We start from the raw sequence: 13,726 nt of genomic DNA on the forward strand, positions 1-13,726 counted from the left end.
ATAGTATCAGATTACTAACTCGAGTGCAAAAATAGGTGATCGGGACATCCCTAGTTGCTATAACGCTCAAATGACTGTGACAGTTACCTGATGGATCTCTCTTTGTTGCGCCAGACAAGCCAAGTAGAAGAAGACTTGCAACAACTGGAAAGAAAATAGAGCTTGCATGGAACAATGTAATTTTCATGTGCTATTAATGCTAAGATTTCTTTCATTCAATAACATGTTGATGACTATATCTCAGTTTAAGGATTACATTTAAATCAGAAAATGCCAGAAGTTTCAAGTCCAGAAAACTCCAATATGAGATATGGAACTGTCTGTTTTGGCAGATACCATATTTGTAATTCAGAACAGTTTGTTGCTTCATGTCTATGTCAATTTCAGATATTTTTCACCACTCAAGCCAAGAACGAAAAGACGGTTGCTTACCGTGATGGAAGCTATGTCCATGTACCATGTCTGTTCCTTTCACAAACGGCTGTAGACTCAACTAATTCCATTTAGATGGAGGAGTACTCGAGGTGAAAAAACACTAGATGAGTTTTAGGCAACATTTACGCTGAGAAACCGCTCGTCCCTTAAAAGATCTCCACAGTCCAGTCCACTTTAAGGAATGAAGAAGCAACTAATCGCCGGTTTCATACAAGACCAAAAACAGTTGGAGACACTTGCCCGATTTCCATCCAAACGTTTTCAAACCTCTTTGGTGCACTGATAGGATTAATAGTCCCGTCATGAGCCCAGCTCTAATCGCTCCACCTTTGCGATTTTCTTTTTGAGAAAGAACACATGAGTCAGCCTTGTTTTCGTCCTCTTTGCTCCCCTCATCAGGAGGAAGAGGGGAGGAGGAGAAGAGGCTTCAGCAGCATGGAGAACCGCGCAAGCCTCATCTCCGCATCTTCAGCATGTCGGCACCGCTGTGCGTTAAAGATCCTGCTGGAGGAGGGAGGGGGGGATAAGTTCTTTTCTTGGTGTATCTTGTGCTGCTGCAGAAAATGGAACGATGTTGAGTGTGTGCATCTGTCCGCTGCTGTGCACTGTGTCAAGTGACAGTCTCCGCAGCCAAGATTTTCCCTGAGTCCTCTCCCTCCTCCTCTGCTTCCAGCGCGCACGTTCATTCACAGTAGACCAATGCGCCACGATCTCCGCACGCGCGCAGCAATTGCTGGTGGTGCACGCAACTCTAACCCTGCACGTTAAAGAGGAAAGTAAGTAAAGAGTTGTGGTTGCCACACGTGCAGTTATTTGCGCATGTATTCAAGTAAACTGCAAAAGTAATCTCAAGCCTCCACAAATTAAAGAGGTAAATAGAAAATGAGCCAAGAAAAAAAGTGAATGGACTAAAGCAAAAGTAGGCAAAAAGACTGAATCTTGTCAGATGACTCTAAGAGAAAGAAGAATGAACAATTATATGGGTACACTTTTTGCAAAACTTCAAGTAGCGAAAACATGCAAAGAAAAATATAACCATTTTCAGCACTCTATGGATATACAATTTTTTAATCGATTTTTGGACCAATTTAAAAAAAAAAAAAAATTTTTTTTTTTTAAAAACGATTTACCGATTTATTTATTTTTGGGCAAGTTTCTGATTTTCGGGTGAATTAATTATTCGATTTTGATGCGATATTCCAATTAATCGATTTATTTTTGTACCCAAATTTCCATTTCTCAATTTTCAGGCGATTTTTCAATCTTTGGTTCAATCCATTTTTTTTTTTTCCTTTTCTTTTTTTCTGATCCGATTTTTGGGCGATTTTTCGTTTAATCGATCCGATTGTCGATTAATCTATTTGTGGGTAAATCGATTAATCGGTTTGTGGGTAAATACACTAATCGATTTTTCGATCAGATTTTCGTTTAGTTGATATTTAGGAGACGTTTCAATTAATCGGTTTTCTGACCCAATTTTCGAGTTCTCGATTTTTGGGTGTTTTTCGATTTATTTTCCGATCCGATTTTCGATCTTAGGGCCATTTTTCAATTAATCGATTTTCCAATCCGATTTTTGATTTATCAATTTGTGGGCGAAATTTTTGGTTAATCGATTTTTTCGCTGAGATTTTCGAATTAATCATGTTCTCGATTCTATTTTCGATATTTTTGGGTGATTTTTTTTTTTTTTTTCGCTTTCTCTGTTTTTGGACGATTTTCCGATTTTTGCGCGATTTTCTCGATCAATTGATCGTCCGTTTGTATTGTGTTTTGGAGAAACATTAGTGCTTGAATTACTGTTAGATAGTAAAGTTGTGTCATTTCTTGTTATAAAGAAACTACACCCATAAACCCATTCATATAACAGATTAGAGTCTTCTTGCAACACAAGCTCCCATTCAAACTGTAAATTGTCATACGAGGGAGTGCTTTGAAATTGGATTTGGATTGTATTTATGAACTGTTTGATAAAGAAAAATAAATTTATTTTAATTTTTATACTCAGAATCTTAATTAGAAAACGATTTAAAACAGTAATAAATTTTGAAGGAAATAGTCATTCATTTTATCTTCATTATTACTTACAACATGCCTAAAACAACTTCAAGTTAAATTGTGAAGGTCTTATAAAAACAATCGTTAGTTGCAGCCCTGAATAGCATTTTATGGTAGGTTGCAAAAAAAAATAAATGTAGGCCTGTATATAAATAAATGAACCCTAAACATCTCATCCCCCCAGAGACATGAAAAAAATCAACCGAAGAACGTGTATGCTCTCTACGAATTGACTCAAAACCTACAGGCAACAATAATTCTGCAATTAATTGATAGAAATAATCCTCCCTGAAACACACACAAACACCATAAAACAATAAATTAGGCTTGAGGATCAATGGGTACATACATCCCTAGAATATACCTAGCAAAAAAAAAAAAAAAAAAAAAAAAACACACACAAAAAAAAAACAGCAAAAGTTACACTGTCAAACTACTAGCGGTGGGGTTATGAATGGAGGGAGGGAAAGAGGGATCTCAAATTGATTGATAGCATTAGATGTGGAAGCTTAGGGTTCTTGATGTGGAAAGCCCTGGAAATTCGCATCATTTAACTCCTGGTTTTGAACAGAGGGGCAAACAACAAATTTACAGGAGCACTTTTCTATTAGTTTTATAGCTTCTGTAAGGTTTCCCTTCGTCAACAGTGCCGTATATTTAGGTTAACTATGATGACAAAGTTTAATAATTGGGCTTTAAAATCAAGTTTGTTAGGACGTGCTGCTTCTTTATAAATAATCGTAAGGTCTATTTACACTGTTTACGGCACACCCTTGCTGGGTAGTTCTCTGCTTTGAATTTAGACATTTGTCTTGGAAAGCAAGCAGGGAAGCTGTATTTATTGTCATTTTTGGAATGTATCCCCATCCGGACCATCGAGTGAATGCAGCGGTTCTCCCACCAGATGACAAAGCTGATCAGAGAGGGCAGAGGGAGTCAGGGGCTCCAAAAATAGTCTTGGCACCCAGCACACAATATCCATCTTCAGATATATTTACAGGGACTGCAGAGACACTCTCCATCCCCATCGTGCTTCCTCTGTGCTAATGATACTGGTTTGCATTTCCTTAAAATAACAGTTACCCTCAACATATGAGCAGAGGTATGTTATTAAACATAAATGTTTAGAAGTATGTAAGAAGTAGCAATCATAAAACAATTTGTCCACACTAATTGCAGTAGTTCCATGAATAAAAAACTTTCAGACCTAGAGCGTATGCCATAGCAACAGGTGCTTTCATAATATTTAAACCAACCAAAGGAAAGATATTCAAACAAAAGGCAGTTAAGTAGATTGCAGAATGAGAAAAGCAGAATTATAGTACAGTGTGGCAAATAAGTATTTAGTCAACCACCAATTGTGCAAGTTCTCCTACTTGAAAATATTAGAGAGGCCTGTAATTGTCAACATGGGTAAACCTCAACCATGAGAGACAGAATGTGGGAAAAAAACAGAAAATCACATTGTTTGATTTTTAAAGAATCTATTTCCATATAACAGTGGAAAATAAGTATTTGGTCACCTACAAACAAGCAGGATTTCTGGCTGTCAAAGGGGTCTAACTTCTTCTAACAAGGTCTAATGAGGCTCCACTGGTTACCTGTATTAATGGCACCTGTTTTAACTCATTATCGGTATAAAAGACACCTGTCCACAACCTCAGTCAGTCACACTCCAAACTCCACTATGGCCAAGACCATAGAGCTGTCGAAGGACACCAGAGACAAAATTGTAGACCTGCACCAGGCTGGGAAGACTGAATCTGCAATAGGTAAAACACTTGGTGTAAAGAAATCAACTGTGAGAGCAGTTATTAGAAAATGGAAGACATAGAAGACCACTGATAATCTCCCTCGATCTGGGTCTCCATGCAAGATCTCACCCCGTGGCGTCAAAAATGATAACAAGTCCAAACAGTAACAAAGTCCTATATCAGTAACACAATGCGCCGCTAGGGACTCAAATCCTGCACTGCCAGACGTGTCCCCCTGCTGAAGCCAGTACATGTCCAGGCCCGTCTGCGGTTCGCTAGAGAGCATTTGGATGATCCAGAAGAGGACTGGGAGAATGTGTAATGGTCAGATGAAACCAAAATAGAACTTTTTTCTAGAAACACAGGTTCTTGTGTTTGGAGGAGAAAGAATACTGAATTGCATGCGAAGAACCCCATACCCACTGCGAAGCATGGGGGTGGAAACATCATGTTTTGAGGCTGTTTTTCTGCAAAGGGACCAGGACGCCTGATCTGTGTAAAGGAAAAATGAATGGGGCCATATATCGAGAGATTTTGAGCGAAAATCTTCTTCCATCAGCAAGGGCATTGAAGGTGAGATGTGGCTGGGTCTTTCAGCATGACAAGGATCCCAAACACACAGCCAGGGCAACAAAGGAGTGGCTTCGTAAGAAGCATTCAAGGTCCTGGAGTGGCCTTGCCAGTCTCAGGATCTCAACCCCATAGAAAATCTGCGGAGGGAGTTGAAAGTCCGTGTTGCCCAATGACAGCCCCAAAACATCACTGCACTAGAGGAGATCTGCATGGAGGAATGGGCCAAAATACCAGCAACAGTGTGTGAAAAGCTTGTGAAGAGTTACAGAAAACGTTTGGCCTCGGTTATTCCCAAAAAAGCGTACATAACAAAGTATTGAGATGAACTTTTGGTATTGACCAAATACTTATTTCCACCATGATTTGCAAATAAATTATTTAAAAATCAAACAATGTGATTTTCTGTCTCTAATGGTTGAGGTTTACCCATGTTGACAATAACAGGCCTCTCTAATATTTTCAAAGTGGGAGAACTTGCACAATTAGTGGTAGACTAAATACTTATTTGCCCCACTGTATGTGTGTGTATGCGAGGACCGATAAAATGATGTTACTGTCTAGCCGTTTAATGCGTGCTGAAGCAACAGGTAGCACTCCAACTAATTATCAAGACATTTCAGCTTACTTGAAGTTTGAAGAAGGTCCTACAGTTTCTATGAAACATCCAATAATAATGTGTAATCTGACGTGGAATAGCTGACAAGGCATCTAGTGTATTCTCCAGGCGGTGTTTTTCATTTCAATATAAGATGACTTTAGTTTATCAGTACCTGGAAGAATGTCATATATCAGCACAATAACATCAGTGTCAAAACAAGTCATGAACATTAAGACTAACTTTGCTGACAAGCAGTCGAAGACCATGCTAAAGTAAAAGTGCGCTCACACTTAACTATGCATACACCTGTTACAACGTAGAAAAAAGCTAAGACTGCGACAAAAAGAGAAGGTTAAGTTATAAGAAAAGGCAAAGTAGAACAAATGCGTAGGTATGCATAGGGACGGTAGGGACATAACACCACCAACTTTTCAGAATGCTCAAATTGTCCCCACTAACTTTTAAGGAACCTTATTCGTATTATATAATGACTTTAGTTATATAGGTAATTTAGATTGTCTTACCATATGTTGTAGGGATAGAATTGACCCTACTTCATTAAGTGAATTACAGTACTTTCATTATGTTCAGACTTACATTGACCCCTTTTCACTTGCTGAATGTGCCAGTCATTTCCCCCCCCCTTTTTCCCCCCATTTTTTCATGAATTGACACCCCCCACCGCCACACACACATTCAGTGCCACTGACAGCCTCGACAGACAGACTCTTTGAGTATCTGCCGATCCCGATATATCCCGATCCGACTGCTCTTTTTTGCTCCCGATTCAATTCCAATCATTCCCGATAATTTTTGCCGATCATATACATTTTGGCAATGCATTAAGAAAAAAATGAATAAAACTCGGACGAATATATACATTCAACATACAGTACATAAGTACTGTATTTGTTTATTATGACAATAAATCCTCAAGATGGCATTTACATTATTAGCATTCTTTCTGTGAGAGGGATCCACGGATAGAAAGACATGTCCATCTAGTGTATTTGTTGAGCTTTCAGTAAATGATACTGTAGCCATGCCCAAATGCATGATGGGAAGTGGAACCATGACTGTGCGTAGTGCTATCAATTGATATATCTTCTCTGCATTGGGAAATAACATAGGGTGTTAAGAAAAAGATCAATTACTACCTTGCTTCCCACGATATTTCTAATCGTAGGGAGAGGGATTGTAAGGCTTTAGCCAATTAAAAAAAGGCACCAAAGGCTTCCAAAATTCACTCCAGTCATTCTATGCTGCCTTTTAGCTCTCTATATAAGTAAAACGGCGCCATTACAGATTGAGCGCGACAATGCGTGAGGTCGTACAGCGCATGCATTAATTGCGTTAAATATTTTAACGTGATACATTTTTAAAAAATTAGCACCATTATCGGGATAAATTTGATAACCCTAGCTGAAGCCAAAACTAAAGACTCTGGATTAGTGTAACATATTATGTCTGTAACGTTAAATACAATTAAAAACGATTTAATTAAAAAATATATATATATATTTAAAAAAAAAGGCATGTCCGATATTTTTTTGCCGATTCCGATACTTTGAAAATGACGTGATCTGACCCGATCGATCGGCGACATCTCTACTTATATATATATATCACTCTATATTGGTGAGAAACGTAGCCCTGACCACTAAGGATGCAACAGTACTCCGTTTTATATTGAACCATTCGATACGCCCCGTTTGATTGAATACGCAAAAAATGTTTGTGGTCTCTCTCGCTATAATGTTCGGCGCATTTTTGCCTTGTGTAAAAAAAAAAAAAAAAAAAAAAAAGCTATGACAAGGCTCCTCCCCGCTACACATGGAGATACTGTGCATGCGAAAAGATGACTTGTTGCTTTGACACCTAGCTGCGGTGCTAGAAAGTAATCTACAATAAAGGCGCACTAACAACATCCATGCCAATTATGGCCTCCTATTACTTTCTAAAGCCATTATCATAATTACATGTCGTCCCTGAGGTTGACCTGTTAACACTCACGCAGGTTCGTGGGTTGAGAGACATTGGAAAGGTGCTTTGGTCACTTTGTGACCACATAAGGGAGTGTGAAATCTCAGAACTATTTTCTACTAATATATTAGCCTCTGGCTAATCTGTTGCAAAGACTGATTTAATGAACTTTGGATTTAGCCCACCCTCCAGCCCTCCCTTCTGAGCTTTGCAATTAACTACCATAATGCCTATTCGCTTGGCTTCTCCATAATGTCATAATGCCACAGCACTTTTGAGTTTTGAAAAGCATTCCTGATGCCTCTTGAAGGTAGTCGACAACATGAGTCTGGGCGTTAACTTAGTATTTGGATTGACCAACAATAGTGCAGAATCCGACTATTTACATACTAGTTCGTCTCAAAAAATTAGCATATTGGGATAAAGTTAATTATTTTCTGTAATGTACTGATAAACATTAGACTTTCATATATTTTAGATTCATTACACACAACTGAAGTAGTTCAAGCCTTTTATTGGTTTAATAATGATGATTTAGGCAAAAAAGTCAAGAAAAAACAAAAATCCCTATCTAAAAAATTGGCATATTTCATCCGACAAACAAAAAAAGTGTTTTTTAATATAAAAAAAAGTCAACCTTTAATTACTTATATCAGCTATGCACTCAATACTTGGTTGAGAATCTTTTTGCAGAAATGACTGCTTCAATGCGGCATGGCATGGAGGCAATCAGCCTGTGGTACTGCTGAGGTGTTATGGAGGCCCTGGATTCTTCGATAGCGGCCTTAAGCGCATCCAGTGTTGGGTCTGGTGTCTCTCAACTTTCTCTTCACAATATCCCACAAATTCTCTGTGGGGTTCAGGTCAGGAGAGTTGGCAGGCCAATTGAGCACAGTAATGCCATGGTCATTCAACCATTTACCAGTGGTTTTGGCACTGTGAGCAGGTGCCAGGTCGTGCAGAAAAATGAAATCTTCATCTCCATGAAGCTTTTCAGCAGATGGAAGCACGAAGTACGCCAAAATCTCCTGATAGCTATCTGCATTGACCCAGCCCTTGATAAAACACAGTAGACCAACACCAGCAGCTGACATGGCACCCCAGGCTATCACTGATAGTGGGTACTTGACACTTGACTTCAGGCATTTTGGTATTTCCTTCTCCCCAATCTTCCTCCAAACTCTGGCACCTTGATTTCCGAATGACATGCAAAATTTGCTTTCATCTGAAAAAAGTACTTTGGACCACTGAGCAACAGTCCAGTGCTGCTTCTCTGTAGCCCAGGTCAGGCGCTTCTGCCGCTGTTTCAGGTTCAAAAGTGGCTTGACCTGGGGAATGCGGCACCTGTAGCCCATTTCCAGCACACACCGATGCACGGTGGCTCTGGATGCTTCTACTCCAGACTCAGTCCACTGTTTCTGCAGGTCCCTCAAGGTCTGGAATCAGCCCTTCTCCACAATCTTTCTCAGGTTGCGGTCACCTCTTCTGGTTGTGCAGCGTTTCCTGCCACACTTTTTCCCTTCCAACTGAGGTGCCTTGATACAGTACTCTGGGAACAGCCTATTCGCTCAGAATTTTTTTTCTGTGTCTTAGCCTCTTGACTGAGGGTGTCAATGATGGCCTTCTGGACAGCAGTCAGGTCGGCAGTCTTGCCCATGATTGCGGTTTTGAGTAATGAACCAGGCTGGGAGTTTTTAAAAGCCTCAGTAATTTTAAGCAGGGGTTTTGAGTTAATTTGTTGATTCAGATGATGAGGTTAGTAGCTGCTTTAGAGTACCTTTTCATGATATGCTAATTTTTTGAGATAGGGATTTTTGGTTTTTCTTGACTTTTTTGCCAAAATCATCAATATTAAAACAATAAAAGGCTTAAACTACTTCAGTTGTGTGTAATGAATCTAAAATATATGAAAGTCTAATGTTTATCAGTACATTACAGACAATAATGAACTCTATCACACTGTGCTAATTTTTTTGAGAAGGACCAGTATATAACAGAACCGTTTGTATGATGGGTGCTCAACTAAGATTTAAATCTGTCCGTCTAAATGTAGAGTTGCATTAAATTAAGTATACTGGACTTTGTGCTTAGCTCAAATGTGCAAGCCGAATTGAACCGTTTTAGTGGTGCAACGATTAATCGATTAACTCGAGTATTTGATTAGAAAAAAAAAAGATTCGAATTAAATTTTGCTGCTTCGAGTATTCGTTTAATCAAAGTGGCGTTTTAATGGTTTATTTTGAAAGTGTTTGCATTTAGTTTTATTGATTTGGGTGGATACACTACCCTGTAGGCTGCTTCATTTCACACGGCTGAATCCAGCTGCTTCATGTTAAGATCAACATAAGCCAAATTTTTGTTTGAGCTAATGTTTTTTTAATGCATACATAATTTAGTTTACAGGTATATTTAGCCGTTTTATTCTGGGAATGTTTCTGAATCGTTTGTTAAGAGCATTGTTTAAAAAAAAAAAAAAAAAAAGGAAAACGTAGTGGTTTATAGAATTTAAGCTAGTGGACTTTTGCTATATAAGTTAGCAAATTCTTTTGTTGTACATAGATCCTTATTTTATTTCATTTTTTAAAAATACCATTTAAGGCTCAGCTCAGGTATTTCAATTTTCATGTTCCTTATCCGATTACTCGATTATTCGAACTAGTTCATCGATTAATCAACTTCTAAAATAATCGATAGCTGCAGCCCTAAATCGTTGAGACAAAAATAATGCTCATTTACCTCAAATAAGAGGAAATAGAACAAAGGACGCTATCGTTACTTCTTTTCAGAACAAAAATTAATCACTTCCATGTCTTACGTAACAACATCTATGTTGTTTTCCCAGTAAGTTTAACATGTGACCGTTAACAGTAACAGTGTGGTTCTAATGAGCTTCAATGACAATTTACAAAGCTGTCGGTTTATTCACAGTGTCTTGTAGTTCATTATCGTTTAAACGGGAGGTCAATGTGACCACTGGCTAGTTTGAATGTTAGCTTTTCGTTATGCTACATTAGCTGGCTAAGTATTTTGGCAGGAGGCAGACTTTATCCTGGCTCTGCGTATAGATTTAGTGGACCATGAGCAATTTAAGTTTTGTGCTCTGGTGTCCTTGTTAAAGGCAGATCATAAAAAAAGTGTGAAAGTTTTTCTGGAATTACATACGTCTGCTGTCTCCCTCTAAGGTGTGCAAAAGAATAAATGTTAGACAATTATACAAATAAATTAGCAGTACATTAAAAACAGGAAGCAAAAAAACATATCGGAATAAATTAATGTCTTATCAATTGCTTACAAGAAAATGAAGACAGGGAAAAATGCTTTGAAGCAGCCATGCGTAGCATTTAAAAGAGTCAGACAAAATGGCAAACTGTGACAGCAAAAACGTAGAGATGATTACAAGAATTGACAGAAATTCTTAAAACAACAATGGATTCAGTTTGCTAATAAAAGTCAAGAACGAGAGTCATTTAAGCATCAAAACATAGGGAAAGACTTAAGATAAACACAATTCTGCCTTGGCGAGCAGTGAAGCCTTCACAAGCAGCAGCTACAGTACAACGTGTTTTAAAGCATGTTGGATGTTAAAATGTCATACAGTGTCATATTTGAGTTAAAAATGCCCGTTAATACAAATTTTTACCGTAATTTCCCGAATTTTTTCCCCCAAAATCAACTTGTAAAATGATGGTGCGCATTTCAAACGGGTACATGGATGGAGACAGAAATATATATATATATATTACATATATTAGGGTTGTTCCGATCATGTTTTTTTTGCTCCCGATCCGATCCCGATCGTTTTAGTTTGAGTATCTGCCGATCTCGATATTTCCCGATCCGATTGCTTTTTTTGCTTCCGATTCAATTCCAATCATTCCCGATAATTTCTCCCGATCATATACATTTTGGCAATGCATTAAGAAAAAATGAATAAAACTCGGACGAATATATACATTCAACATACAGTACATAAGTACTGTATTTGTTTATTATGACAATAAATCCTCAAGATGGCATTTACATTTTTAACATTCTTTCTGTGAGAGGGATCCACGGATAGAAAGACTTGTGACTTTGTATAATGTGACTAAATATTGCCATCTAGTGCATTTGTTGAGCTTTCAGTAAATGATACTGTAGCCATTCCCAACTGCATGATGGGAAGTGGAACCATGACTGTGCGTAGTGCTCCCAATTGATATATCTTCTCTGCGTTGGGAAATAACATAAGGGGTTAAGATCAATTGCTACCTTGCTCCCCACACTGCTTCCCATGATATTTCTAATCATAGGGAGAGGGATTGTAAGGCTTTAGCCAATTAAATAAAGGCTCCAAAGGCTGCCAAAATTCACTCTACTCATTTTACGCTGCCTTTTATCTCTCCATATAGGTAAATCGGCGCCATTACAGATTGAGCGCGACAATGTGTGAGTGGGTTGTGCGGCGCATGCATTAATTGCGTTAAATATTTTAACGTGATACATTTTTTAAAAAATTAATTACCGCCGTTATCAGGATAAATTTGATAAACCTGCCTTAAGCCTAAATTAAAGACTCTGGATGAGTGTAACATATTATGTCTGTAACGTTAAATACAATTAGAAAACAATAAAAAAAAGATATATACCGTATTGGCCCGAATATAAGACGATGTTTTTTGCACTGAAATAAGATTGAAAAAGAGGAGGTCGTCTTATAACTGCGGCCTAAAAAAAAAAAAACTGCAGCCTAGACATATACCCATTCACGACGCTTGATGGCGCCAGTCATCAATGAATCGAATGCTGAACGCGACTCGGGCGGCCAAAGCGAACCCCTGACACGAAGAAGAAAGTGGTAAGAAGGAAAAGAGAAGAAAATACCGGTAATAGAAGAGATAACCGAAAATGGAGAAACTTCGCGACAATTTGGAGAAAAGTGGGTCGAAGATTGGCCAGGTTAACCGGTGTTTGGCCATTCCTTACTACGCGGCGAAACGTCCTACACAATGCTCAGGGCGCTTGCATATGCATTCACACGCATGCGCACATCGGTTGGAAGCGGCGAGTACTCACTATTTTTGTTTTTATTTAGTTATTTAGAACCTTTTCACAGCCTCAAAGATACTTTTTGCATGTATTACCCTCTCATACTTTTAACCATTGTGTTTTTTTGTGTTAGCTTTGAAGCAGTTGACCACATTAGTCACGTAGCGTATTTAAACCGTCCTTATTTGACATAACTACATTTAAGTATTTTCTGCAGGCATTTCTTTAGTACGTTATTCCTGTATGCATCTAAACAAAACAAGTTTAGAGCACACGGTAGTAATTTAGGTGTCAAATTCGACTAATGTAGGACGTTTCGCCGATGTAGCACATTTTGGCAGAACACCGGCAGCTGAGGAGAAGTTATGACGCAAACTTCAAGTTGATGGTGATAAATGAGGCGGTGTCTTCAAACAACTGCAAAGCGGCTGTGAAATATGGTGTCACAGAGTGTAATGTACGGAGATGTAGAGCTCAAAAAGATCGCCTAAAAAATGCTCACAGTCAGAGAAAAACTTTCCGTGGTCGTTTCTGTATAAAAATTAATTTGGTGTTCAAAAAGTCTTTTTTCAAACTTGAGTCTTGAAAAAGAGGGGGTCGTCTTATAATCGGGGTCGTCTTATATTCGGGCCAATACGGTATATTAAAAAAAGGCATGGCCGATATTTTTTTGCCGATTCCGATACTTTGAAAATGACGTGATCGGACCCGATTGATCAGCATCCCAATCGATCGGGACATCTCTAACATATATATATATATATATATATATATATATATATATATATATATAAACCATTTTTTTTTTTTTTTTTATTGACACGGCGACGTTGTGTTGAAGAATTACCATTACGGTATGTGACGTCACCATTTTGTTTCAGTAATACTTCACTCTAATCGGCCGAATGATTTCGTTGTGTTAAATTCTGCTTTTTTCACTCTTCATAAAGCACAGAATTTAGTTTCTTGAACTCAGTTGAGTCGACGTTTTTGCAGCTCCGCAACTCGGACCATAACAAATGTAAGCACACACACTTCCTGTGTCCGTCAACTATATCGGTCCCTCAGGAAACTCAAACCCAAATAACAATAGTTCCTATTCTTACTGTCGTGTTGACAGCGATGAGCTCTCACGGATTTCCGACTTACGTTCTCACTTTCATTTTATCGTATCAATCCATGGAAGAAATATTTATTCATCATGATGAAACGAGCAAGTTATACAGCAGCCTTTAAAAGAAAAGTCACATCTGTTTTGTTTTCTCCTAGATTCTGGTAAGTTGAAGAAGTCGTCAAA

The 13,726-nt window shown here is 38.3% G+C and overlaps 1 protein-coding gene across 7 annotated transcripts in view; it reads right to left on the reverse strand.

The window, feature by feature from the left end:
* neto1l (neuropilin (NRP) and tolloid (TLL)-like 1, like) overlaps positions 1-13,726 on the reverse strand; it is a 267,411-nt gene that overhangs the window by 140,746 nt on the left and 112,939 nt on the right. For 4 of the 7 annotated variants that reach the window (XM_057824255.1, XM_057824256.1, XM_057824253.1 and 1 more), the window contains exons 5-6: positions 433-1,192; positions 88-144 (exon numbers count right to left, since the gene is read on the reverse strand). The exons of the other annotated variants lie outside the window; for them this stretch is intronic. In XM_057824255.1, the coding sequence (XP_057680238.1) occupies positions 88-144; positions 433-460 (85 nt within the window). In that variant the 5' untranslated portion in view covers positions 461-1,192. The remainder of the gene's footprint in view (positions 1-87; positions 145-432; positions 1,193-13,726) is intronic. 7 annotated transcript variants of the gene reach the window in all.

The sequence above is a fragment of the Corythoichthys intestinalis genome, chromosome 20 (genome assembly GCF_030265065.1).
Source record: "Corythoichthys intestinalis isolate RoL2023-P3 chromosome 20, ASM3026506v1, whole genome shotgun sequence".
NCBI lineage: Eukaryota > Metazoa > Chordata > Actinopteri > Syngnathiformes > Syngnathidae > Corythoichthys > Corythoichthys intestinalis.